At 45.2% G+C, this 27,612-nt stretch overlaps 1 protein-coding gene and 1 long non-coding RNA gene across 4 annotated transcripts in view; one reads left to right on the top strand and one right to left on the bottom strand.

Moving 5' to 3' along the window:
- Positions 1–12,353: 12,353 nt before the first annotated feature.
- On the bottom strand, positions 12,354–24,472 carry LOC147102906 (uncharacterized). Its single transcript, XR_015073154.1, has 3 exons — positions 24,366–24,472; positions 16,877–17,064; positions 12,354–12,999 (listed from the first exon to the last, which is right to left on the bottom strand). It is a non-coding gene; the product is annotated as an uncharacterized LOC147102906 (long non-coding RNA).
- cep131 (centrosomal protein 131) overlaps positions 16,926–27,612 on the top strand; it is a 94,856-nt gene continuing 84,169 nt past the window's right edge. For 2 of the 3 annotated variants that reach the window (XM_085963834.1, XM_085963836.1), the window contains exons 1-2: positions 16,926–17,102; positions 18,626–18,735. In XM_085963834.1, the coding sequence (XP_085819960.1) occupies positions 16,926–17,102; positions 18,626–18,735 (287 nt within the window). The remainder of the gene's footprint in view (positions 17,103–18,625; positions 18,736–27,612) is intronic. The other variant, XM_085963835.1, reaches the window with a different exon arrangement.

Here is a 27,612-nt window from a genome sequence, read left to right on the forward strand (position 1 = left end):
CTGATTCAATTTCACAAATCTTTTTACAGCAATTCTAGAATCATAGAATAGTACAGCACAGAAAGAGGCCATTCGGCCCATCGAGTCTGCACTGGCTCGTTCGAAGAGCAATCCAGTTAGTCCCACTCCCCCACTCTTTCCCAATATCCCTGCAATTTTTTCTCCTTCAAGCATTTATCCAATTCCCTTTTGAAGGCTACTATTGAATCTGTATCCACCGCCCTATCAGGCAGCGCATTCCAAATCCTAACCACTCGCTGCGTAAAAAAGGTTTTCCTCATGTCGCCTCTGATTCTTTTGCCAATCACGTTAAATCTGTGTCCTCTCGCTATCGACCCTTCAGCCATTGGAAACAGTTTCACTTTACTCTGTCTAAACCGTTTATGATTTTAAACACCTCTATCAAATCTCCTCTTAGCCTTCACTGCTCCAAGGAGAACAACCCAGCTTCTCCAGTTTATCCATGTAACTGTAATCCCTCATCCCTGGAACCATTCTAGTAAATCTCTTCTGTACCCTCTCCAAAGCCTTCACGTCCTTCCTAAAGTGTGGTGCCCAGAATTGAACACAATACTCCAGCTGGGGCCGAATTAGTGTTTTATATGGGTTCAGCATAACTTCCTGGCTTTTGTACTCTATACCTCTATTTATAAAGCCCAGGAACCCAAATGCTTTATTAACTGTTGCCTTTACTTTCTGTTTTTATTTTTCTTGTTCTATGAAGGATCCTATATCTATATAATTTAATAAATCCTTTTGTTTGCTAAACTTTATTGATTTGAATGAAAGAGTTAGACAAGTACAATTTTACTCAGGAATGCAGTGTACTGGCGGTGGCAGTGTTTCTGGTCCCGTCGTGTCAATTTTATATATTATCATCACCTTTTTTCATCTTTCCAGAGCTTGTCTGTTGGCGGTGTGTTAAGTACCAGGCATAGTACATCAGAGGTAGACTTCCTGATCTCGATTGCACTGCCGTGAGGAAATCCAGAAGCGGAGAGGCTGGTACCTCTCATCCGGGGCACTGTTGGACACTAGCTAGGAGATATTTTGAGCTGTTTTGCCAAAGCCTGGGAGCAGAAATGCCCTTTGGCGGCAGGGCATGTGGAGGCTGGGCAGAAGTCACTTTACATTCAGAGAAGCTAGATCGAAGCATGCCTGTAGCAGAGCATGGTTGACATAGACTTTCCCCCTCACAAACATTTTATTCTTGAATTTACATGCTATTATACAGTTTCTTCAAATTAAAACATTTAAGCTCTCTGTGAGTTAACACATCGATGTATTATTTATATGTACTATCCATTTTGAATTAAACTAAAGCAGCTTTTGACAAAATATTTATGCCTGTTTTTCTAAAGTCTTATCTTTCCCTGGATGCATTTTTTTCCTTTTTTAAATGTCCAACTCGGTTTAAATCAAATGTTCCTGCCCCCTTTTTCGACTAACTTCACCGAAAGGCAGGCTCTACCTATAAACTTATTTGAAAAAGCAAAAAAAAGGCTGCGGATGTGACAAAATGGCAGAATGGCATAAACACTCAGCGGGGCAGGCAGCATCTGTGGAAAGAACAGAGTAGTTAATGGCCCAGAAATTCGGGTCTCCACGGATGAGTACGCATGGGATACTCACCCGTAAGCCCAATGGAAGTGCCGGTTTCCTGCATGCACTGCGCATGCGTGGGAAACTGGCACTTCTGAACCCCTGAACGAAGGGGTTCAGAGGTCGAACGGGTGCGCAGGAGTTGCTGCGCGTGCGCATCGAACTTAGGTTTTTTTTGCAGGTTTTCCCGGGAGGGTAAGCCTCCAGAAGTTACACATATAAAAAGCAGTCGCAAGGCCTGCTTTTTACAAGGTAAGTGGTGTATTAATTAAAATTAAAACATTTTTTCCACAGGTTTATTATTTTTAAATACTTTAAAGAAAGGTAAGTTTATTTTTAGCCCTGTTAGAAAATAAAATTATTTTTTTCAAAAATTTAAATTATTGTTTAAAATAGTTATTTCATGTAATTTATAGTTTATTTAAAAAATGTGATTTTTAAAAAAAAATTATTTGAAGATTTAGTGATGTTTTGGGGCTTGTAGTATTTATAAGTTTGACAGCCCTTCCTGTCAAATTTATGAATGAAGCATTCCCTGCTACCATTGGCTCTCCATGGCCCACGTGATCCCAGGGGACGCATCGAACTAACTGCGCCCCTGGGATACGCAAGCACTGCGCACCGGCAGTTGGAGCAGGCCCAGGATCGCAATTCCACGGGGGCCCACAGCTCATCGGCCGGCGCGCAAGATAAGTGCAGGTTGGGGGCTTACACCCGCGGGGAAGCCTCCGACCTGAATTTCTAGGCCAATGTTTCATCAGAACCCACAGCAGTCCAGATTGATCTGGCTTCTCCACCTTCAGAGTGCAAAGAAGTGCATGAAGTAAGCATTTCAACTTTGGAATAGTCAGTCCCAATTGGCAATGCTCCGGATTATATCAAAGCTTGTGACATGTACAGCAACTTCCAACCATGTGAAATTCAATCAGACTTCTATCAAAGTAAAAAGATGATTCAGATGCGGTCGACAGTCACAATGGGAAAATATCATACGCACCAGAAGCTGAATGCCAATCTGAGAGCATCTACATAATCAGGTGTCACTGCTGCAAGAGTTAAACATTTTCTAGACAACGTTCCACTCATTTGCAAAATGTTCCCAGATCATATTCTTAACACCTTGTTTCCAAATCCTGGTATTCAGTCTGTGTCACTGCGTTGGCATTTTGAATGAGCTGGAATAAAGACTGCCTTTGCATATTTGCACCAATTATTTCACATTGCCTTGACCTCAGCAGAACACGCCCAAGATCATGAGGCAACATTTTGGATAGAAATGATTATAATTGCAGGGGTTAGAAAATACAGCTGATCCCAGTGAGACTTTACTGTCATATATTGCTGAGTGCCTTTGTTTCCCTCAGTGGGTGTTGACTTGTGACCCACTCCAAAGTAAACTTGCCTAACTGACTGGCTGTGCATCCCACTTGCTCCTATGATTGCCGCTATTTATTTTTAAATTTGAGCCTCCTGACTTATCTCTAGATGAGCAAACATTATCCTGTTGCTATGATTTTTGATCCCTATGCATGAATAGTCAACCTCCAAAATCTTTGAATTACAACCACTTCAGCCGTATCATGCCTTTTGCCCTTGCAGAAGAGTTTTGAGATTTTTAAAAATTCATTCATGGGACGTGGGTGTCGCTGGCAAGGCCAGCATTTATTGCCCATCCCTAATTGCCCTGGAGAAGGTGGTGGTGAGCCGCCTTCTTGAACCGCTGCAGTCCGTGTGGTGAAGGTACTCCCACAGTGCTGTTAGGGAGGGAGTTCCAGGATTTTGACCCAGCGACGATGAAGGAATGGCGATATACTTCCAAGTCAGGATGGTGTGTGACTTGAAGGGGAACTTGGAGGTGGTGGTGTTCCCATGCGCCTGCTGCCCTTGTCCTTTTAGGTGGTAGAGGTCGCGGGTTTGGGAGGTGCTGTCGAAGAAGTCTTGCGAGTTGCTGCAGTGCATCTTGTAGATGGTGCACACTGCGCCGGTGGGGGAGGGAGTGAATGTTTAAGATCATTGGTGTATAAGTGTGGATGGCAACATCTACATTCTAGGGGACCTAGAAAATTCTGTTTATCTGCAATATATATTTTAATATATTAAGGTGTCAGCCTTGACTCAGTGGTAGCATTCTTACTTGAGTCAGAAGGTTGCATATTCAATTCTCACTCCAGAGACTTGAGCACATAATCTGGGCTGACATTCGAGTGCAGTACTGAGCGAGAACTGCACAGTTGGAGGTGCCGTCTTTTGGATGAGATTTTAAACCAAGGCTCTATTTGCCCTCTCAGGTGGATGTAAATGGCACTATTCGAAGAAGAGCAGGGGAGTTCTCCCCAGTGTCCTGGACAATATTTATCATCAACCAACATCACTAAAACAGATTATCTGGTCATTATTTAATTTCTGTTTGTGGGACCTTGCTGTGTGCAAATTGGCTGCCATGTTTCCCTGTAGTCCAACACTGACTACACTTCAAAAAGTACTTAATTGGCTGTAAAGCGCTTTGGGTTTCTGCAACAGGTGAGCTGAGGCAGGGGTGTAAGTAGATGGTCTTGGTGATAGAGTGGATATGGGGTCGGAAGCTTATCCTGGGGTCAAATAGGACACCGAGGTTGTGAATGGTCTGGTTCAGCCTCAGAGTCCTCTTCACAGCTTGACAGTGGCAACAGGCCCAATTTGAAGGGCAGGGGAAAAGGGAGGGGCAGGCCTAGTCTTGACATTGACAGCAGAGAGCCGGCTTGCAGCTTAGGTTTTTTGAGATTTGGTGTAATCCTAGACCTTGCAATAATTTGAGAGCAAAAGAAAAGACTATTGATGAGGTTGGTTATGAAAATGATGATCAAACTGTGCACACGTTATCAGGGAGTCAGTAGGAAAGCTATTGGGTGTAACTGTCTGGAAAAGGTCATGCTAAAAGATCAAGTGGATGGTAAAAGATAATCAGGGATGATGCAATGGGAAAACATCAGGGGCTCTAAAGAGCCCCCAAAATATGTAATGCAGAGTTCAGCAATCTTGAGAATGGAGAAGGCAAGACAAAATAAATCACGTGAAAATGTACACCTTTATCAGAATAAGTTTATATCGTGATCATTCTATCATTCAGAACCACAAAGACTTTGTTTAGTGAACAATCAGAAACTGCTTTATACTTACGAATTCCCTGGAAATTACACAACAGAAACAGGCCATTCGGCCCAACTGGTGTATGCCAGTGTTTATGCTCCATATGAACCTTCTCCACCCTAATTCATCTCGCCCTATCAGCACAACCTTCTATTCCTTTCTCCCTCATGTACTTACCTAGCTTCCCCTTAAATATATCTATGCTATTTGTCTCAACGACTTCATGTGGTAGCAAATTGGATTTATTACTGACTATCTTATATTTATGACTCCTAGTTTTGATTGTCTACCAAATCCCTCTAATAGGTCATCCTTCAGTCTGCTCTTTTCTAGAGATTCCTGTTCAATCTTTCCTCCTAGTTTTGATATTCTTAGTGCGAACCCTGAAATTAACAGTCCATAAATGTAAGATAGTCACCAATAAATCCAATAGGGAATTCAGGAGAAACTTCTTTACCCAGAGAGTGGTTAAAATGTGGAACTCACAAGGCCAGCATTTATTGCCCATCCCTAATTGCCCTTGAGAAGGCAGTGGTGAGCCACTTTCTCGACAACTGAGTGGCTTGCTAGATTTCAGAGGACAGTTAAGAGTCAACCACATTGCTGTGGTTTTGGAGTCACATATAGGCCAGACCGGGTAATGACAGCGGGTTTCCTTCTCTAAAGGAAATTGGTGAACGAGATGGGTTTTTACAACAATCTGATAGTTTCATAGTCACCATTACTGATACTAGCTCTTTATTCCAGAGTTATTTAATTAATTGAATTTAAATTCTCCAATTGCCTTGATGGGATTTGAACTCATGCTCAATGCAGATGGTTAGCTCCAGGAATTTGGGATTATGATTCCAGTAACATAGCCACTATGCCAGTGTTCCCATGCAGTTAGGTGGAAGCTAGAAAAACACATGAAGGGGAAAGGATTAGACGGTTATGCTGATAGAGTTAGAGGAAGGGGGGTGGGAGGAGGCACGTGTGGAGCATAGACCAGTTGGGCCAAATGACGTGTTTCTGTGCTGTACGTTTGGTGTAAAGGACAGGTTATCAGAAGGACATGTCCTAGATCATAGCAGACGAAATCCACCTATGGGAAAATGGTTCTGTTAAAACACTCTGTCCTGGGCCAATATTTATCCCTCAATCAACATCACTAAAACAGATCATCTGGTCATTATCACATTGCTGTTTGTGGGAGCTTGTGTGCAAATTGGCTGCCACGTTTCCTACAATAAAACAGTGACTACACTTCAAAAGTACTTCATTGGCTGTAAAGTGCTTTGGGACATCCTGAGGTTATGAAAGGCGCTATATAAATGCAAATCTTTCTTTTTTTAAATGCCTTGTGCTATGACTGGCACTGGGAAGGGGCAATACTTTTACTTAATGGTAGAGTTTTGGCTCTTGGCTACCTGCAGGATTGACCACAAGTTATAATCTTGCCTTTATTGAATAGGACTCTAGGCCACTTTATTGAGAAGAATGGTGAAACTTCTGATGCGTTTCAAATAACATTGATTTTAAAACTGGACAAAGTGTGTAGGGAGAGGGCGGAGAGAGAATAACTTCACAAAAGACTATTGGTTCTGAGCAATCTGGTCATCACATTGCTGTTTGTGGGAGCTTGCTGTGCGCAAATTGGCTGCCGCGATTCCTACATTACAACAGTGACTGCACTTCAAAAAGTACTTCATTGGCTGTAAAGCGCTTTGGGACGTCCGGTGGTCGTGAAAGGCGCTATAGAAATGCAAGTCTTTTCGTTTCTGAGCAATTGAAAAAGTAACCACTGCAGATCTGGAAAATATTAATTTTAATAGAATAATAACAACTTACATTGTTTTTTTTCTGTTTACATCTATAATTTGTATTGCTCCACATTATACAGCATGGTTGCTTTTTTTTGGAGGGGGGAAAGCATGTTTAGTTAAAACCCTTGCTTTCCAAAGTGGCGGAGCGCCGGCAGCGTCTTTGCACGGTGTCCAACTGAAGCTGTGTGGGGTTTGCAGCAGGAAAAGCGGGCGCGAGTGCCCGGTCAAGCTAACTTGAGAGCGGAAGCGGGGCATAGGGCTGACTGACGTTGGCCTCAGCCAATCAGCAGCCCGCGGTTTCCGGCCGAGCACCAATCGGCGGCCAAGGTGGGCGGGACGTGCGCGGAGGTGAAGTTTGGTTGCAGGGGGACTCGGTTGCTAAGTTGCTCTGGGCCTGAGCTGAGTCTTCGGTTGCTGTGCCAGCAGTCACAGCAGTTTAAAAGGCGACGTGAAGGACAAGCATCGATGTAACCAACAGGAGTGGGTGGGGGATTTATTTTTCTTTTGTCTTGTTATTGTTGTGTTGCACTGTATCGTTTCTGATATAAACAATTATAATGTTACTTTAGGCTGAGGCTCGTTGCTATAAGTTGCCAACACAGGCCCGGACTGGTTACTTTGAGCTCCAGTTGTTGCCTTGAAGTCATTCCCATCTGCATCGTGTTGGGGCAAGACCGGTAAGGTGGCCAAGATATGATACTTTGTAAATAAAGGATAAAGGCACGATGCATTAAGTGAATTTTAACAGCCTAGTTAACCCTTTTCTGCAAGGGTCCCAGACCTGAAACGTTAACTCTGTTTCTCTCTCCACGGATGCTGCCTAGCCTGCTGAGTATTTCCAGCATTTTCTGTTGTTATTAGATTTACGAGAATGGTTCCAGAGATGAGGGGCTTCAGTTACGTGGATAGACTGGAGAAGCTGGGCTTGTTCTCCTTGGAACAGAGAAGGTTGAGAGGAGATTTGATAGAGGTGTTCTAAAATCATAAGGGGTCTGGACAGAGTAGATGGAGAGAAACTGTTCCCATTGGGGGAAGGGTAGAGAACCAGAGGGCACAGATTTAAGGTGATTGGCAGAAGAACCAACAGCGACACGAGGAAAAACTCTTTTACGCAGCGAGTGATTAGGATCGGGAATGTGCTGCCTGAAAGGGTGGTGGAGGCAGACTCAATCATGGCTTTCAAAAGGGAATTGGATAAGTACCTGAAGGAAAACAATTTGCAGGGCTATGAGGAAGGGGCGGGGGAGTGGGTCTAGCTGAAGTGCTCTTGAAGAGAGCCGGCACGGGCTTGACGGGCTGAATAGCCTCCTTCTGTGCTGTAGCCATTCTGATTCTATCATGGGACTTGGGTGGGATCTCTTTTTCTTTCTCTCTCTCTTATGCTCTTGTGGTTGAACCCCAAATATTTGAAGCACTGCATTGATGATTAAATCTCTAGTTAATCTCTAAAGGTTTTCCTGTCCAGGGATTAAATAGTGGAGCATGCTTGTGACTGTTACCAGTGTTGCCTATGGTAACATTCGACTCAATCAAGAAGGAAATGGCCTTGGTTCATTTGCAGTCAAATAAAACCTAGAAAAATCTATGTAACTGCCAAGATAGTTTACGGGTTTTATAGCTGGGTTATTTTTAAAATGTAGTTGGCTAGTTTTAAGGTGAATGAGAATTGTTGTAGAGGAATTAGTCAAAGTTTGGATGTACTCGCAATAGATTCTCTTCCTCTGTTAAGTAAAACTGACAGCTGTTTTTTTTTAATACCTTGTTCACTGTCTGGTACATTGCATCTATTTAAAATAGTACTTGCCGGAATTCTGACAATCAGTAAACCTAACTTCACATAGATTTATTACAGTGAGAATGTCAGTTTGTCTTTTATTTGCCACCCTGCAGTTAATAAAAACGTGATGGGATCCATGGCGCTCGGCAAATCCTGATCTGAAATCACCATTTTATGGTTTACAGTCAGTAGCGTTCGTCCCTGGCCAGACTTGTGCATGGCCAAAACATCTTGGAGATGGGTCAAGGCTCACGTGGGCCCTTGCTGTAATGGCTCCCATTCACATCCATACCGTCTGTTACAGAGTGAACTTTAGGATGCTCCTTCACTAGTTCAAGAAAATACTTAAGTATCCTCAATGTCTAGAATCTACATTGCTGTGACTTGATTATAATTTACTCGCAGGTCACAGCACTTGACAGGGACTTAGTTCTGCTATCCCGCTTGTAAGATTATTTATTTCCCTCTTTAAAGTTTAAAAGAAAAACCTGAATTTGTGAGCTATGTGGAGGATAGTGGCCAACTGAAATTGAATTAGAAGACAGTAAACCAATTGAGGGATTCATGTTGGATCATAAACAAATTGGCCTGCATTACAACAGTGGCTGTATTTCAGAAAGTGCTTCATTTGCTGTGTAGAACTTTGGGATGTCCTGAGCATGGGGAAAAAACACTTTATAAATGCAAGCTCTTTCTTAATTTTTTGTTGTGTTTGACCTGCTACCTTCTGTTTAGCTTTCTGTGAGCATGACTAAAAATATTCCTGGTACATAATCCCTTACCAGCTGTGGAAGCATAAAAACTTACAGATGTAGTATGTTTCTATTGAATCGCTTCAGAAGGATGCATAGTCAAGAGGTTATTTGTCTGGTGAGGTTCCTACATCTCCATTAATGGGCTGTCCATATTTAACAAGGCACTCTCCCTACAGGGAGAAAAGGAAAATCTGTTGTCGAATCATCTCCATCAACTTTTTTTTTTATTCGTTCATGGGATGTGGGTGTCACTGGCAAGGCCAGCATTTATTGCCCATCCCTAGTTGCCCTTGAGAAGGTGGTGGTGAGCCGCTGCCTTAAACTGCTGCAGTCCATGTGATGACGGTACTCCCACAGTGCTGTTGTGGAGAGAGTTCCTGGATTTTGACCCAGTGGCGATGATGGAATGGTGATATACTTCCAAGTCAGGATGGTGTGTGACTTGGAGTGGAACTTGGAGGTGGTGGTGTTCCCATGTGCCTGCTTCCCTTGTCCTTCTAGGTGGTAGCGGTCGTGGGTTTCGGGGGTGCTGCAGAAGAAGCCTTGGCAAGTTGCTGCAGTGCATCTTGTAGATGGTACACACTGCAGCCACGGTGTGCCGGTGGTGGAGGGAGTGAATGTTTAAGGTGGCGGATGGGGTGCCAATCAAGCGGGCTGCTTTGTCCTGGATGGTGTCGAGCTTCTTGAGTGTTGTTGGAGCTGCACTCATCCAGGCAAGTGGAGAGTATTCCATCACACTCCTTACTTGTGCCTTGTAGATGGTGGAATGGCTTTGGGGAGTCAGGAGGTGAGACACTTGCTGCAGAATACCTAGCCTCTGACCTGCTCTTGTGGCCACAGTATTTATGTTTCTGGTCAATGGTGACCCCCAGGATGTTGATGGTGGGGGATTAGGCGATGGTAATGCATAAAACTTGTGCATAAATCCTTCACAGTTGGGTGACGGTGGCCAAGGCACAAGCTTGTGATCCAGCAGCTTTTTCGTGGCATTGCACTGGTGGAGAAGAAGTAGCATAAAAAGGGAAACTGTAACTTAAAGCGAAGTTGCTAAAACATGGCTACATTCTGGACACTCATGAAACTAAGTAAAAGTACCTCAGGAGATACCTTGTTGAATGGGCGCGTGGTGCATCTCCTGGTGAAAGTTGATTGCTTTTTAAAATATAATTTCTAAATTTTGGATACTCCTGACTTAAAGGGTTGAATAAAGGACTTGTATTTATATCGCGCCTTTCACGACCTCAGGATGTCCCAAAGCATTTCATATGAATGAAGTACTTTTGAAGTGCAGTCAAATTTTGTTTGATAATGTTCCTGCGAAGCGCCTTGGGATGTTTTACTACGTTATTGGTGCTATATAAATGTAAGTTGTTGTTGTTATAATGAGGGAAACATGGCAGCCAATTTACAAACAGCAATGAGATAAATGACCAGATAATCTTTTAGTGGTGTTGATGAAGGATAAATGTTGGCCAAGACACCGCGAGGACACCGCGAGAACTCCCCTGCTCTTCATTGAATAGTGCCGTGGTATTTTTTCTTCCACCTGAGCAGGCAGATGGCGGGGGGGTCTCGGTTGAACATCTCATCCGAAAGACAGCACCTCCACTAGTGCAGCACTTCCTCAGCACTGCCCTGGGAGTGTCAGCCTACATTATGTGCTTAAATCCTGGAGCGGGGCCTGAATCCCTGATCCCCTGGCTCGGAGGGAAGTAGTTACCACTGCGCCGAGACTGACATCTAAAGTTTTTCCCAGAATTTTCTTGTAGGGAATTCTGTCACCTTGACATTACCTTCTGCAGCTTTTAGTAGATTTCAGTGTTTTTCTGTTGTTCTTGTCTAGTTTGAAGAATTATCTTTAACACCATGAAGCTTTGTAAAATGTAATGGGATACTGGCATATGAATGATCAATAGAAAAAATTGAAGTTCCTTCTGGCAGTTTAAGAAATGTATGAACCAAGTTATTTTAAACAGGTTAATAGCCCTGTTAAAATAGTGAAGGAAGAAATTTAATATGAATGCATTGAGTGTTTGTACATTATTATCCCATTGTGTCATTTTAAAGCCCTTGCATCGTTTTGAAGAGATTCTATAGGAAAAAAAAATAAGACTTGCATTTCTATAGTGCCTTTCACGACCATTGGACGTCCCAAAGCGCTTTACAGCCAATGAAGTACTTTTTTAAAAAAGTGTAGTCGCTGTTGTAATGTAGGAAACGCAGCAGCCAATTTGCGCACAGCAAGCTCCCACACAGAGGAATGTGATATTGACCAGATAATCTGTTTTTAGTGATGTTGATTGAGGCATAAATATTGGCCCCAGGACACCGGGGATAACTCCCCTGCTCTTCTTTGAAATAGCGCCATGGGATCTTTTACATCCACCCAAGAGAGCAGCCGGGGCCTCGGTTTAACATCTCATCCGAAAGACAGCACCTCCGACAGTGCAGCACTCCCTCAGCACTGCCCTGGGAGTGTCAGCCTAGTTTTTGTGCTCAAGTCTCTGGAGTGAGACTTGAACCCGCAACCTTCTGCCTCAGAGGCGAGAGTGCAACCCACTGAGCCACAGCTGACACAGAAACATACTACATCTGTAAACTTTTATGTTTGTATAGCCGGTAAATGATTATTAGGATTATTTTAGTAAAATATTTTAGAGATAACTTTGCCTTGTCCTTTTCTTTCAACATTTCCTATAATGTATCCCACCCAAAGTACAATGAATTACCGTAATACTGTATGTTTAGAAGAATGAGGGGATCTCATTGAAACTTATAAAATTCTAACAGGACTAGACAGACTGGATCCAGGAAGGCTGTTCCCGATGGCGGGGGAGTCCAGAACCAGGGGTCACAGTCTAAGGATAAGGGGTAAGCCATTTAGGACTGAGATGAGGAGGAATTTCTTCACCCAGAGAGTGGTGAACCTGTGGAATTCTCTACCACAGAAGGCAGTAGAGGCCAATTCATTAAATATATTCAAGAAGGAGTTAGATATGTTTCTTAAGGCTAAAGGGATATGGGGAGAAAGCAGGGACAGGGTACTGAATTTGGATGATCAGCCATGATCGCATTGAATGGCGGAGCAGGCTCAAGGGGCTGAATGGCCTACTCCTGCTCCTATCTTCGATGTTTCTATGTAAGGTTTATTAGTAAGAGCAGTGGTATTTTATACTTAAATAAGATTCCAAAGTTTGAGTGTAAATTTGTGTACTTTTGTTGCTTTCGTATTGTTAAATTATGCTCACAACTGTAAAGGAAAATATCCAGGCTTCAATTTGTCAAAAATTCATTTATTCAACTCAAAAACATTGTTTACAACATATTCTAAAGATATAGAGGATAAAATGAGACTGGAAAAGGAGGCTTATGTCAATTGTAAGGTTCATAATACAGTAGAGAACCAAGTGAATATAAAAATTACAGAGGAGATCTTAAAAAAAGGAATGAGGGGCAAAGAGAGAGAGTATGAGAATAGTTTAGCAGCTAACATAAAAGGGAACCCAAAAGTCTTTTATAAACACATAAATAGTAGAAGGGAAGTCAAAGGAAGGGTGGGGCCAGTTAGGCACTAAAAAGATCTTGTGGAGGCAGAGGGCATGGCTGAGGTACTAAATGAGGACTTTGCATCTGTCTTCACTAGAGAAGAGGATGCTGCCAGTGTACCAGTAAAGGAGGAGACAGTAGTGATACTGGATAGGCTAAAAATAGATAAAGAGTACATTATCTCAAAAAAGTAGTGAGGATTTAAAAGCCAGATGTAAGAAGTTATTTGAGAGGATTCTGCAGCAATGTTTTAGTCTATGAAAAGGCCTGGGGTTGAAAGATTCAATTTGCAAAAGAAGCAAAATTCCAAGTAGCTGGATTAAAAGTAATTAGAATTCTCTCTTCAATCTATCATCCCAGTGCTTGGTGCCAGGTAATGGGTAGCAACCTGCGAATAAGAAAGTGAGTTTAGAGTGAATTTTTATTGCACGTTATTGTACTTTCTAAATTAAAGCTACATTTCTCCAGTTATTTTTGTTGAAATTAATATTGCCAAATTTCTAGTTAATCCTCACAGAGCAAGTTAAAAGCTGTTAAACTAGAAAGTTTATTAAATTGGATTTGGCACCAATGTTCCCTGTAAGCTGCGCTTTGTTCTGTGCGGCCTGTTTCCTTTGGTGCGCAGTCCCTTTAAATTTCTGCGCATGTGCGGCATTTACGAAGGAGAAGCCGGTGAGTGGCCTGCGCGGGAGCTTTCCCATTCCCATGGCTGCGTTGCTTAGAGGGAACATTGTTTGGCACAATTGGCTATTTTTGTGCCTTTGTTCACATTGTCAGAGATGACATTATGCTCGGCTCCAGAGATTGGCCAGCGACTCCAGATGAACAGTAAAGACAACAAATTAATTTTATTCATTGGGTAGGATGAAGTGGCTAGGGTGGAACCTAAGTGATAACAAAAGGTTGTTGAATTAAAAAATGATGGCTTTTCAGCAGAATGTTAGCATTCTTTCAGTTATAAATTGCTTTTTCTCCCCAGTCCTTTGTGTTACTTGTATATGCGTATTGTAACCTTCTTGGATGAGAGGGCGATGATGAGGGCAGTCATTTTTATTTTCGCTCTGCAGTCACCTGATGGGGGTGAGCAGTCATTGTTGAATATTAAACCTCCTTTCCTTTGTCTGGAGCATGCAGACTGGCAACGTGCAGTGTGTCAGGGTGAAGTGCTGGTGCTGGCCAGAGAGAGGGATGGTGAAGGGGCCCTTTGTGTTTGCTGTATTTTCAGCACGCCAAGCAACAGAATAAAAGCAGTTTGAAAGTAGTTCACACAATTAAAGAGCTGAAAATGCAATCTTTAATGTACCATGTTTTGTTCTACGTGGAAAGTAGTCTGTATTCTGGATACAAGAACTCCAAGGTGAGCTCTAAACCTTGCAGATTTTCAAACAGTGCTAGCTGCAGACCATCAGAATCCTGTGTGTTGTGCCAAGGATCTTTGTTTTGGCTGTTTCACACAGAAGAGAATTAGCCAAACTATATTTGGGGGAGATAAAACAAAGCGTGACGTCTACTTTGACTTTTGCTCTGAGCTGGCACTTTCATACAAAGCTGCAGCAAGATTTGTTTTGGGTAACGGCAGCTTAAACCCTGTGAATGTCTTTTGTCCATCAGATTCAGCCCACATTGAGGTTGCGATTGACGATTAATGTCTTCATGAACTTGGCAGATCCTCAGCTGTTACCAGAAATCTGGTGCTTTTAAAAGATTGATGACTTTTTCTTTTTCTTTTAATTTAGGTCTGTTTTACCCTCTGAATTTCTACAATTATAATATTGTTTTTGGTATTGTGTTTCTGACCGATCGCAGCCGGCACCCCGCATGAAGAAGCGGAACGGGGCAGGTGCTGGTGGGCGACCCCCCCCCCCAAAATGGCCGCTCAGCACCTGCCCTTTAATTTGTGCCGCCGCGGCCGCAGAAACGGCACCCTCACCCTGTCGGACATATCGTGCGGCGGTAGGTCAGGGGGCGTGACCGAAGTTTGCGAGCGGGGTGCTGCGCATGGCGATGACTTCATCACCGGAGGTGCAGCGCCACGGGGCGCTACTGGCTACTGCCACCGCTAACCTCCCGCTGAATTTCGCGGGAGGCAATAGCAGTGCCGCGCCCAGGCACTAACGGGAGACACAAAACAACCCAATTTTTCCCCATAAATCTTCTATTTACATAGTGCTTTATCATGTGTCCTCAAAAATATCTCAAAGTTGTTCACGTAGAATAAATTAATAAGTTACTTTCAAATCCAGTGACCTGCGATCTAGGAAATATGGCAGCTATTTTGTGCACAATAAGATCCCACAAACACCAATGAAATGAATGACTATGGTTTGAGGTTGAAACGTTGGTTAGGACACCAGGTGAACTCTAATTCTCTCTGAATATTGTCATTGGATCTGTAATGTCCATTGGAACAGGTAAATAGCACCTTTGTTTAATTTCTCACCTGAAGGACAGCACTTCTGACAGCTTTTATTTATTTGTTCATGGGATGTGTGCGTTGCTGGCAAGGCCAGCATTTATTGCCCATCCCTTATTGCCCTTGAGAAGGTGGTGGTGAGCTGTCTTCTTGACCCACTGCAGTCTGTGTAGTGAAGATACTCCCAATGGTGCTGTTAGGGAGGGAGTTCCAGGATTTTGATCCAGTGACTGAGGATGGTGTGTGACTTGGAGGGGAACTTGGAGATGATGGTGTTACCACGCGCCTGCCGCCCTTGTCCTTCTAGGTGGTAGAGGTCGCGGGTTTGGGAGGTGCTGTCGAAGAAACCTTAGCAAGTTGCTGCAGTGCCTCTTGTAGATGGTACACACTGCAGCCACGGTGCGCCGGTGGTGGAGGGAGTGAATGGTTAAGGTGGTGGATGAGGTGCCAATCAAGCGGGCTGCTTTGTCCTGGATGGTGTCGAGCTTCTTAAGTGTTGTTGGAGCTACACTTATCCAGGCAAGTGGAGAGTATTCCATCATGCTCCTGACTTGTGCCTTGTAGATGGTGAAAAGGCTTTGGGGAGTTGGGAGGTGAGACACTGACCAGCTTTTGTAGGCACAGTATTTATGTGGTTGGTCCAGTTAAATTTCTGGTCAATAGTGACTCCCAGGATGGTGATGGTAATCCTGTTGAATTTCAAGGGGCGGTGGTTAGACTCTCTCTTGTTGGAGATAGTCATTGCCAGGCACACTGCACTGGAATGCCAGCCTGGATTATAAGGTCAATTCTTGGAATGGGATTTTCACCCACAGACTTCTAACTCCGAGGCAAGAATACAACCACGTGAACCAAGCTGACCTGTTTAGACCAGAAAGGTCCTGGATATAGTGCTTGGCCTGTGTTGTATGGCGCAAATTTTACTTGTCACTTATCAACCCAAGCCTGAATGTTGTCCAGGTGTTGCTGCATGCGGGCAGGGACTGCTTCATTATCTGAGGAGTTGCAAACGGAACTGAACACTATGCAATCATCAGTGAACATCCCCACTTCTGACCCTATGACTGAAGGAAGGTCACTGATGAAGCAGCTGAAGATGGTTGGGCCTAGGACACTGCCCTGAGGAACTCCTGCAGCGATGTCCTGGGGCTGAGATGATTGACCTCCAACAACCACAACCATTTTGCTTTGTGCTAGGTATGACTCCAGCCAGTGGAGAGTTTTCCCCTTAATTCCCATTGACTTCAATTTTACTAGGGCTTCTTGATGCCATACTCGGTCAAATGCTGCCTTGATGTCAAGGGCAGTCATTCTCGCTTCCCCTCTAGAATTCAGCTTTTTTTTTTTGTCCATGTTTGGACCAAGGTTGTAATGAGGTCTGCAGCTGAGTGGTCCTGGCGGAACCCAAACTAAGCGTTGATGAGCAGATTCTTGGTGAGTAAATGCAGCACTTCCTCAGTACTGCACTGGAATGCCAGCCTGGATTATAAGGTCAATTCTTGGAATGGGCTTTTCACCCACAGACTTCTAACTCCGAGGCAAGAATACTACCATGTGAGCCAAGCTGACATGTTTAGACCAGAAAGGTCCTGGATATGGTGCTTGGCCTGTGTTGTGAACTGTTCTCAGCTGCTGTTACTAAACCTATTTGTTAGCCCTGTTGCTCACTGATGTTTTCTAGCACACGCTGTAACAAAATCCTCACTCAGGAAGTTAGCCAATGCATTGACCAGTTTAACTAGTAAAATATTATATTTAAGAGGACTTGAGAGTGCATGTGTTAACTTGCTTATTGTGAAAACTACAAGAAGATTTCATTATTTTAAACTGGACTCAAAAGGCAAATATTTACGTCTCATTTTCTAATTTAATTCCAGGTTGCTTTTTAATGTGCGTTCACGATGAATACTTCACGAAGCAGTTCTTCGTTCCTGGGTGATGGATTTGATCTTAGCCTGACTGGCTCTCAGTTATCCATGTCCAAACGCCCCAGCAGTGCTTCACCTGCTAAACAGCTAGCACGCTCCACCTCTGTCATCTCTGAGAACAAAGCCAAGAGGAACACTTTGGTAAATAAGGCATGTGGAACCTGAGATATAACTTAATGCAACTTTTTAGAACCACCATGTTTTTTTTAATGTCCCTTCCTGTCATAAAGAAAGAAAGATTTGCGTTTACACAGCACCTTTCACAACCTCAGGACTTCCCAAAGTGCTTTACAGCCAATGAAGTACTTTTGAAGCGTAGTCACTGCTGTAATGTAGGAAATGCGGCAGCCAATTTGCACACAGCAAGCTCCCACAAATAGCAATGTGATAATGACCAGATAACCTGTTTTAATTATGTTGATTGAGGGATAAATATTGACCAGGACACCGGGGATAACTCCCCTGCTCCTCTTCGAAATAGTGCCATGGGATCTTTTACGTCCACCTGAGCGGGCAGACAGGACCTCGGTTTAACGTCTCATCCGAAAGCCAGCACCTCCGACAGAGCAGCCCTCCCTCAAAACTGCACTGAAGTGTCAGCCTAGATTTTTGTGCTCCAGTCTGAATGTGATGATTCCTGGTGAGGTACATGCAGTCACACCAGCAGCCTTCTGGTATTGCACCCAAATTGCCATTTTGCAGGCAATTTAAGCTTAACTTTAATTGTGGAGTGAATCACCGCTAAGTCGCCTATTACCCTCACCTGACAACCGCACATGTGGGGATACTGGATAGCAATTAGAAGCATGAATCTTGGATGATGTCTCCCCTCCCCCCTCCTTTCCCTTGTCCAGAGAACACTATCCAGCTAATGAGCAAAACTAGGGATTGAACCTGGGACATTTCTGGTCTTTTTACCTCTGTGTTCTAGGTGGTGCGCTTACCAATGGGAGCCTTGGGGATATGTACAGTTTAATGGTACATAAATGCACTTGAATTGGTCATCTGTGACTGTTCACCAAGCTGAATCTTCTAATGTGTGGTATGTTCAATAAACAGTAAGGGTTGGATACAGTTAGTACTATTTTTTTCATTCACGGGATATGGGTGTCGCTGGCCAGACCAAGTAAGGACGGCAGATTTCCTTCCCTAAAGGACATTAGTGAACCAGATGGGTTTTTGCGACAATCCGATAGTTTCATGGTCACTAATACTGATGACCAGCTTTTTATTCCCGATTTATTTGAATTTAAATTCCCGTGGTGGGAATTGAATACATGTTTCTGGAGCATTAGTCCAGGCCCCTGGATTACTAGTCCAGTAACATAACCACTATAATACCGTACCCCTACTACTGCCTCTGTCAGATTGATTTTGATGGTTGTCACTGGCTACCTCACTGCTGGCCGTACTCTTCCTCTCCCCCTACCCAAGATCAGCAATACAACTCAAATTGGGAAAGTGCAAAATTTGTAAAGTCACAAATGGTGCTATTGCACTTCAGAAGTGTTTACACAAGTAGGGAAAAAAATATCCCAGGAAAAGCTCTTGGTTCCCTGAGTGTGACTGGGAAGTTGTATTGGGTGTGTGTAAATGCATACGTGTGAGAGAAGCCGAGGGAATGAGAAATGTCACATGTAGAAGTCATGCCATGGTTGTTTGCCTCTCTGCAGGGCGATGCTGGGCTTGGAAACCTCTCCGGCAGTAGTTCCCGTGCCATTAACAATTTACGACGGTCAAACAGTACCACGCAAGTCAACCAGCAAGCCAGTGCCACATTAAGGTAATGTAGTTAATTTACGTGACAGAAAACAGAAGCAGATCCGTGTTTAAGTGAAAATGAATCTGCTGCGTAAATATGAAGGAAATCTTGCAAATGAATTCACAAAATAATTTGTCTTCATTTTCACAGAGGAGGCCAGTACTGTGGTTGCAAAACCAGCAGAGGTGGGTGTGGAACAGTTAGGGAAGGTTGCAATTCAAAGAGAAATGATATGATAGCAGTTACTCAAAACTTAAGGTAGACAAATCAATTGGATGTGATGGTTTACATCCGAGGATCCTGAGGAGAGTTAGGAAAGAAATAGCTGAAGCTCTGACTATATAATTTTCCAAAATTCTGTGGCAAGGCAAATTGTACTAAAGAACTGGAGGGTAGCAAAAGTTACTGTCCCTTTTTTAGAAAAAAAAGAGACAAGGATAAACCAGGAAATTATAGGCCAGTTAGTCTCGCATCCATTGTTGGTTAACTACTGGAGTTTATAATACAGGATGAAATTGCTAAATGTTAGTTAAACATTCAAGGCCATTCAATACAAATCTCTGAATAGCAAGACATACTTGGTCAACATATTGAATTCTTGGAAGAAATAACTGAAAGGTTAGATTACGGAAATACGGTGGATGTAGTTTATGTGGATTTTCAAAAAAGCATAGAGACCTATGGCAAAGATAGCAACATATGAAACTAAAGGGAATGTGCTCACAGGGATAGAGAGATGGTTATAAGGCAGAAAGAAAAATGTGGGGGTAACAGGAAGTTTCTCTGACTGGGAAGATGTGAGATGTGTTCCATAGGGTATTGCATTGAGGCCACTTTTATCTACGATATATACATAAACTAGCTGAAGTGCCTGGCGGTGCCGAGGCTTTTTCGAGGGCATGTTGTTGTTGGAAGAGAGAGAGAGAGAGCGAGCGACTGGGGGGGAAGAGAGAGAGCGACGGGGGGGGGAAGAGGGAGAGCGACGGGGGGGGGGAAGAGGGAGAGCGACTGGGGGGGAAGAGAGAGAGCGACTGGGGGGGAAGAGGGAGAGCGACGGGGGGGGAAGAGGGAGAGCGACGGGGGGGGGGGAAGAGGGAGAGCGACGGGGGGGGGAAGAGGGAGAGCGACTGGGGGGGAAGAGAGAGAGCGACGGGGGGGAAGAGGGAGAGCGACGGGGGGGGAAGAGGGAGAGCGACTGGGGGGGAAGAGGGAGAGCGACTGGGGGGGAAGAGAGAGAGCGACGGGGGGGGGGAAGAGGGAGAGCGACGGGGGGGGGGAAGAGGGAGAGCGACGGGGGGGGGAAGAGGGAGAGCGACTGGGGGGAAGAGGGAGAGCGACTGGGGGGAAGAGGGAGAGCGACTGGGGGGGAAGAGGGAGAGCGACTGGGGGGGAAGAGGGAGAGCGACTGGGGGGGAAGAGGGAGAGCGACTGGGGGGGAAGAGAGAGAGCGACGGGGGGGGAAGAGGGAGAGCGACGGGGGGGGGGAAGAGGGAGAGCGACTGGGGGGGGAAGAGGGAGAGCGACTGGGGGGGAAGAGGGAGAGCGACTGGGGGGGAAGAGGGAGAGCGACTGGGGGGGAAGAGGGAGAGCGACTGGGGGGGAAGAGGGAGAGCGACTGGGGGGGAAGAGGGAGAGCGACTGGGGGGGAAGAGGGAGAGCGACTGGGGGGGAAGAGGGAGAGCGACTGGGGGGGAAGAGGGAGAGCGACTGGGGGGGGGAAGAGGGAGAGCGACTGGGGGGGAAGAGGGAGAGCGACTGGGGGGGGAAGAGGGAGAGCGACTGGGGGGAAGAGGGGGAGCGACTGGGGGGGAAGAGGGAGAGCGACTGGGGGGGAAGAGGGAGAGCGACTGGGGGGAAGAGGGAGAGCGACTGGGGGAAGAGGGAGAGCGACTGGGGGGAAGAGGGAGAGCGACTGGGGGGAAGAGGGAGAGCGACTGGGGGGAAGAGGGAGAGCGACTGGGGGAAGAGGGAGAGCGACTGGGGGGAAGAGGGAGAGCGACTGGGGGGAAGAGGGAGAGCGACTGGGGGAAGAGGGAGAGCGACTGGGGGGAAGAGGGAGAGCGACTGGGGAAGAGGGAGAGCGACTGGGGGGGAAGAGGGAGAGCGACTGGGGGGGAAGAGGGAGAGCGACTGGGGGGGGGGAAGAGGGAGAGCGACTGGGGGGAAGAGGGCGGGGGGGGCGGGGGCCGCTCTCGGAGCCCCCGCCCCGCACTCTCGAGAGCCATGCTCTCCAAGCCCCAGCCGCCCCGCTGTCCGAGCCGCGCCCCCCCCCCCCCCCCCCCCCCCGAGCCGAGCGCGGAACACTCACCAAGGCCAAGAGCACTGTCGAGAGCCCCGCCCCCCCCGCCCGAGCCGAGCGCGGAACACTCACCAAGGCCGAGAGCACTGTCGAGAGCCCCGCCCCAGCCGAGCCGAGCGCGGAACACTCACCAAGGCCGAGAGCCCCGCCCCCCGCCCGAGCCGAGCGCGGAACAGAGACGCTGCGTCTCACCTGCTGCGCGCGCACCCTGACCCTCGTGGCTGACGCCGTTGCCCTGGGTAACGTGACACCGGGGGGGGTGGGGGGGTGTGAGGAGCTTAGCAGAAGCCCAATCACCTAGCTCGGGCGTGGCTGGGCAAGAAAGGCGCAGGCTTTCAGGCCTAAGAAAAAAACGGGGAAAGGTAGGAAAAAGAATGTTCAAGTTAGAGAAAATATTTACAAATGAGTAATTTTTTTAAAAAACAATTTAATAAATTCAATTTTATTTTGGTGGAAATGTATATTTGAAAAGAAAGACGCAGAAAGCAGGAAAAAGAATGGAAGCAAGATGGCGGCGACTCACCTCGGTTCAGAACGATAAGGCCTGCCCACACACGCACCGATTGGTCGACCGTCAGGTCACCAAAGCGTAGGATTGGTCAATCGTCCCGTCACTCGACCGTAGGAGGGCCCGGCCGCACGCGGCAGCAAGCTGCCGTACGATTGGTCGACCTCGAGGTCACTCTGTCGCTAATGAGCGGAATGTTAAGGTTTTTCGGATACCGCGGGTGCGATTTTAGGCCGGCCGAAATGTAAGTACGCTTAAAACCGTCTCAGAAGCGTAAGCTTTCTTTGGAGGTAACGCGCGCGTAGGTACGCCCTGTAACTTTCGAGCGCATAGCCACCCAGACGCACACGTGCAGACAGACAGAAGGACAGACAGACAGATCAACCGATTTATATATATAGATGTCTTGGACTTGGGGATTGAGGGAACAATACTGGAATTTGCTGATGGCATCAAATTAGGGAATATGGCAAATTATGAAAGATTGCAGAAAGACATAAAATGGACAGATAGCTAGCAGACACAGTTCAAAACATGGAAAAATGTGAAACAATACATTTTGGAAGTAAGAATAGGAAACACACCTTAAATGGTAAGATTTTAAATGAGGTGGAGGAGCAGAGAGACCTTGGTGTGTAGATACACAGATAAAGGTGGATTTTTAATTTAAAATTTATTTAGAACAGTGGCAAATGGAATTCAATCCAGAGAAGTGTGAGGTAATGCATTTGGCTAACAAGGCAAGGGAATACACATTAAATGGTAGGACACTGAGAAGTGTAGAGGAACAAAGGGACCTTGCAGTGCAGGTCCACAGATCCCTGAAGGTAGCAGGCCAAGTACAGGAAACTTTTTTTATCCGGCACCAACAGGACCGGCGTGGTGCCGTTGATCAAAAAGTCCGGATTACAGAGAGGTATACTTACCAAGGTACGAGAGCCCCGTACACGGTCACAGATACAGGCGTCCCTGTTGCATGGCAACAGGTGCAGGAACCCCGGTTACACAGCCACAGATCCAGGCATCCCTGTTGCATGGCAACAGATCCAGGAACCCCGGTTACACGGCCACAGATCCAGGAACCCTGGTTACACGGCCACTAATGAAGTAAAACTTATCTGAACCTACTCCTGAATTTTGCCGGTTAAGAGAGATTTCCGATTATTTAGGTGTCGGTAAAAAGAGAGTTTCCTGTAGATAAGGTAGTCAAGAAGGCATACGGAATAATTGCCTTTATTAGCCGAGGCATAGAATATAAGAGCAGGGGGGTTATGTTTGAACTGTATAAAACACTAGTTAGGCCACAGCTAGAGTACTGCATGCAGTTCTGGTCACCACATTACAGGAAAGATGTGATCACACTGGAGAGGGTACAGAGGAGATTTACCAGGATGTTGCCTGGACTGGGGAATTTTAGCTATGAGGAAAGATTGGATAGGCTGGGTTTGTTTTCTTTGGAACAGAGGAGGCTGAGTGGAGACCTTATTGAGGTGTATAAAATTTTGAGGGGCCTAGATAGAGTGGATAGGAAGGACCTATTTCCCTTAGCAGAGGGGTCAACAACCAGGGGGACATAGATTTAAAGTAATTGGTAGGAGGTTCAGAGGGGATTTGAAGGGAAATCTCTTCACCCAGAGGGTGGTGGGGGTCTGGAACTCATTACCTGAAAGGGTGGTAGAGGCAGAAACCCTCACCACATTTAAAAAGTGCTTGGATGTGCACTTGAAGTGCCGTAAGCTACAGGGCTACGGACCAAGAGCTGGGAAGTGGGATTAGGCTGGATAGCTCTTTGTCGGCCGGCGCGGACACGATGGGCCGAAATGGCCTCCTTCCGTGCTGTAAATTTCTATGAATCTAATAACTATGCCAAAACACTGAGCAATATTTTGATTAGTAGGTCAGCATTAAATGTCGCAATATCGTTTACCAGCTTTACATGAGTTTCTGAAAGATGGAAGCATATACGCAACCCCCTTTCATCACTCTTCCCCATCTGTTTATAGTGGAGGCATTGAAAGTGAAGGCAGCAGCTGCAGGGATGCTGCCAGCCTGATGGGTTGGGGCCTGCCTCCTGCCAGCCCCACATTGATTTTATTTGTGCTTACTGGAACTTAGCCAGCAATGGGAGATGTTTGAGGGATAACAATAATGTACGTGCTGCCCGTGTGTGGGTGTATATGTTCTAAATGGAGCAAAGGGTAGGGGTGGGTAGGAAAGTTGAGCTTTTATAATTCCAACAGGGACATCAAAAAACCGCTTCTATGCCAATGGCTACAGAATAAGTACAAAGGGAGGAATAAATGATGAAAAATCAAGAATAAAAAGTTAAATCTCAACCTTTCGTCAGTCTTGCAAGTGATGCTATTTTAAAGACAGCCAAAGTGAGATTTTGTTGACTGCCTGCAAGAAGTTCTTTTACTGAGGCAAAGTTAGCAGGGTCTGAGATTATTCTTGCTTTGTCAGAACTTCCTTCTCCCTCCCTCTCACCTGGGCTCTGAAGATGTCATTAAAGCTCCGAATGGATTACATTTATCCCGAGAGACATGCATGTATTCTCTCAAGTTATTGTTACTGTACTGTCCTCCCTACGTGTATGTGTCTGTACGCAGTCAGACAGCCAGCCAAACTCCTTTCAATAACGACATGGGAGTCAGGATGTAGCGTCCAAGCTCCGGTGTTTAATAATGCCACACTTGCATGAGGTCAATGAAACAATACAAATCAGTTGCATTGGGTTGGAGTAAAACTAAGAAAGACAAAAGAAAGAAATGCACCTCGTTACATACATACATGAGATATAACTAACATCTAAACATGAATATGTAATGAAACCATTAAACTCACAGGCAATGCTTTCAAAGGCGTAACAATGTAGGATTACAGTGGATTAACTTGCAGCTCGCTCCATGCTGCTGTGACCTCTGTCTGCTATCACTATACTACTTCCTGTTGAGTGACCCTACTGGCCATTTCCCTTTACTGCCACCTACTGGCGGCAACAAAACGAAACTCCTGCAATTATAAGGCAGAACAGTTACTGTGATTTAGTTTTTAACACTTGTTGAAACAGCAGCTGATTCCTGATCTTGTCTCTTCACTCGCCCTGCTCCTAAAAGAAAACCCTCCATTACCCCCACCCCTCCCCCCCCCCCCCCCCCCCCTCCCCCCCCCCCCCCCCCCCCCCCCCACCAACTCCCTGCACTGGCCCTAAAAATTGTCTGGCCAATGAAAAACTGATAGTTGCAGCCATAGGGCTGCTTTGGTCACATGGGAAGGGAGAGGCACTGTAGTGCCATGGGACATAAACTACTAATGGATTGTAATGGTAGTCTTGCGCAGTCCCGATTTTTATTGCTCCACTATTGGCGGCCGTACTTTCAGCTGCCTGGGCCCTAAGCTCTGGAACTCCCTCCCTAAACCTTTCTGCCTCTCTTTCCTCCTTTAAGACGCTCCTTAAAACCTACCTCTTCACCTGTCCAAATATCTCCTTATGTGGCTCGGTGTCAAATTTTGTTTGGTAACACTCCTGTGAAGCGCCTTGGGAAGTTTTACTATGTTAAAGATGCTATATAAATACAAGTTGATGTTGTTGTGTGATGACGTCAGAAGATGATCACTGCAAATAATTCCTTTATTAGAGATTGAGGGAAATGAGACAGATGTATAGGAATTCAGTGTGAACAGTGGACTTCAGTTACTACCATGCTAACCAAACGGAGTTAAGTAAGTGGTGTGTGTACGTATTGCAAATTAAATTAATTTGTTCCCCAGTCTGTACTGATCAAGTTCTATCTGGATACTTTTGAATGGGACATGCCAATGACCCATAGTTTTTCCCTGTTGTTTCATACTCTTTTTCACCCACAACCTTCCTCCAGCCAGTTTCTTCTGTGTGACGTCAGTAAAGTTCACTGCACGCCAGTAGTTCTAAAGTAGAACCTTAATTATCTACCTGAATTTTTGTAAGGGTCAGGAGACCAGCTGGAGTCGGGGCTTCCAGATTTTTGAGGATAATCTTTAGTTTAAAATAAAACTGAGGTGAAGTTCATTTCGAGCAAATGTTGAAAAGTGGTTTGCAGACTCTCGATGTTCTGCCAATTTCCATTCGACACAGAGTAACAGCTATCCAGTGACACCTTGGATGCGATGATAAATATTAGTAATCTCTGTGCTTGAACTTGTTGGTATGGGAGTTTTTTTGAATTTATAGTAATCCTAATCTCTTCTGAATTATGAAGGGGTGCTTTTTAACTGACTGAAATAGGATATTAAAAAATAGTGACCTTTATCTGCAGCAGTTGGGAAAAAAGGAAAATGCTGGGAATGCGCACAGGTCAGTCAGCATCTAAAAAGAGAGCTCAACATTTGGGAGTCTATGTATGAGAAAAATAATAAAGGAAAAGCAGCAAATGCTGGCAATCTTAATTTTTTTTAAAAAATGCTGGAAATACACAGCAGGTCAGTCAGCATCTGTAAACAAAGGCCCGGTTCTGATGTTTTGGGTGTGTGTACCCTTCATCAGAAAGGAAGATTGGAAGATATTCGTACGGTTGGAAAACCAGTCTAGAGATAAAAGGGGGGAAAAGAGTCAACAGATGCACCAGTCACAGAGAGGGAGTTAATGGGTTAAATGACCTGCAAGCTGCTTAATAGAAGAATGTAGATGATATAAAAAGCATCAGTGAGATGATGCAAAGATATCAAAAGGACCTAAAGAATGTGAAAATATTCAGAATGAAAAGACACGAGAACTCCACGCAAACATGAGCATGAGAAAAGAAAGTAAGGTAAACAGAACATAACAAATGTAGCAGATCTAATCGACCATGCAACTAAAACACGGTTGATCCACCAGTCGCAAGAAGAGAAAATGCAAACCTGTTCATGGCTTTCAAAAGAGAATTGGATAAGTACCTGAAGGAAAAAAAATTGCAGGGCTATGGGAAAAGGGTGAGGGAGTGGGACTAGCTGAAGTGCTCTAACAGAGAGCTGGCTCAGGCTCGACGGGCCGAACGGCCTCCTCCTGTGCTGTTAACCATTCTACGATTTAATGTCACGAGCTGACACTTCCACCAGTGCTGTGAACCTAAATGTTAACCTGTCTCCCTTCCCCTCAGTCACTCGGAATGTCCCTACATCACCAGCTTGCAGAAATGGAGCATGTAGCTAAGGTCCAAAATAATTGTTCAGAGTATAGGGCTACAATGTTACCAGCAGAAAAGTGAGACACTATTTCCTGAAGCTTGCATTGAGCTTCACTGGAACCACGTAGGAGATCAACACTGGAGAGGTCAGAGTGAGAACGAGAGGAAGAGTTAAAATGGCAAGCCACAGGAAGGCCAGGATCACACTCTTTGACTAAATGAAGGTGTTCAGGAAAGCAGAGAAGCTAATCTGCGTTTGGCCTGTCCAGTGTAGAGGAAACCTTGCCGTGAGCAGTGAATATAGTAAACTAGGCTGGAAGAAGCACACATGAATTTCTGTCTCAAATGGAAGGAATGTTTGGGGAACTGGGCAATGGTGTGTGAGGTGGCGAATTGTGAAATGTTCTAGCTCCTGTGATTGATTGAATGAACAAGGGCGTAAATGGTCCCTCCAGAAGGTGGGAAAAGGATGAAAAAAAACTTAATTGACAGTGGGATTGTGATGTAGATGGTGGAAGATGAACTGGCATATGTGGAGGCTGATTGGGGGTGGAAGGTCATTTATTTACAGGATGTGGGCATCACTGGCCAGACCAGCATTTATTGCCCATCTTGAATTGCCCTTAAGAAGGTGGTGGTGAGCTACTTTCTTGAACCGCTGCAGTCCGTGTGTTGTGTTGTAGCAGTTTGAACTGAGTGGCTTGCCAGGCCATTTAAGGGCAGTTAAGAGTCAGCCACATTGCTGTGGGTCTGCAGTCACATATAGGCCCGGCCAGACCAGGTAAGGATGGCAGATTTACTTCCCTAAAGGGCATTAGTGAACCAGATGGGTTTTTACAACAATCCGACAGTTTCATGGTCACCATTACTGATGCCAGCTTTTTATTCCAGATTTATTTATTTAACTGAATTTAAATTCCCCAGCTGCCGTGGTGGGATTTGAACTC

This window comes from Somniosus microcephalus, chromosome 21, assembly GCF_052327205.1.
Source record: "Somniosus microcephalus isolate GS21.2 chromosome 21, FLI_Smic_1.0, whole genome shotgun sequence".
Lineage (NCBI taxonomy): Eukaryota > Metazoa > Chordata > Chondrichthyes > Squaliformes > Somniosidae > Somniosus > Somniosus microcephalus.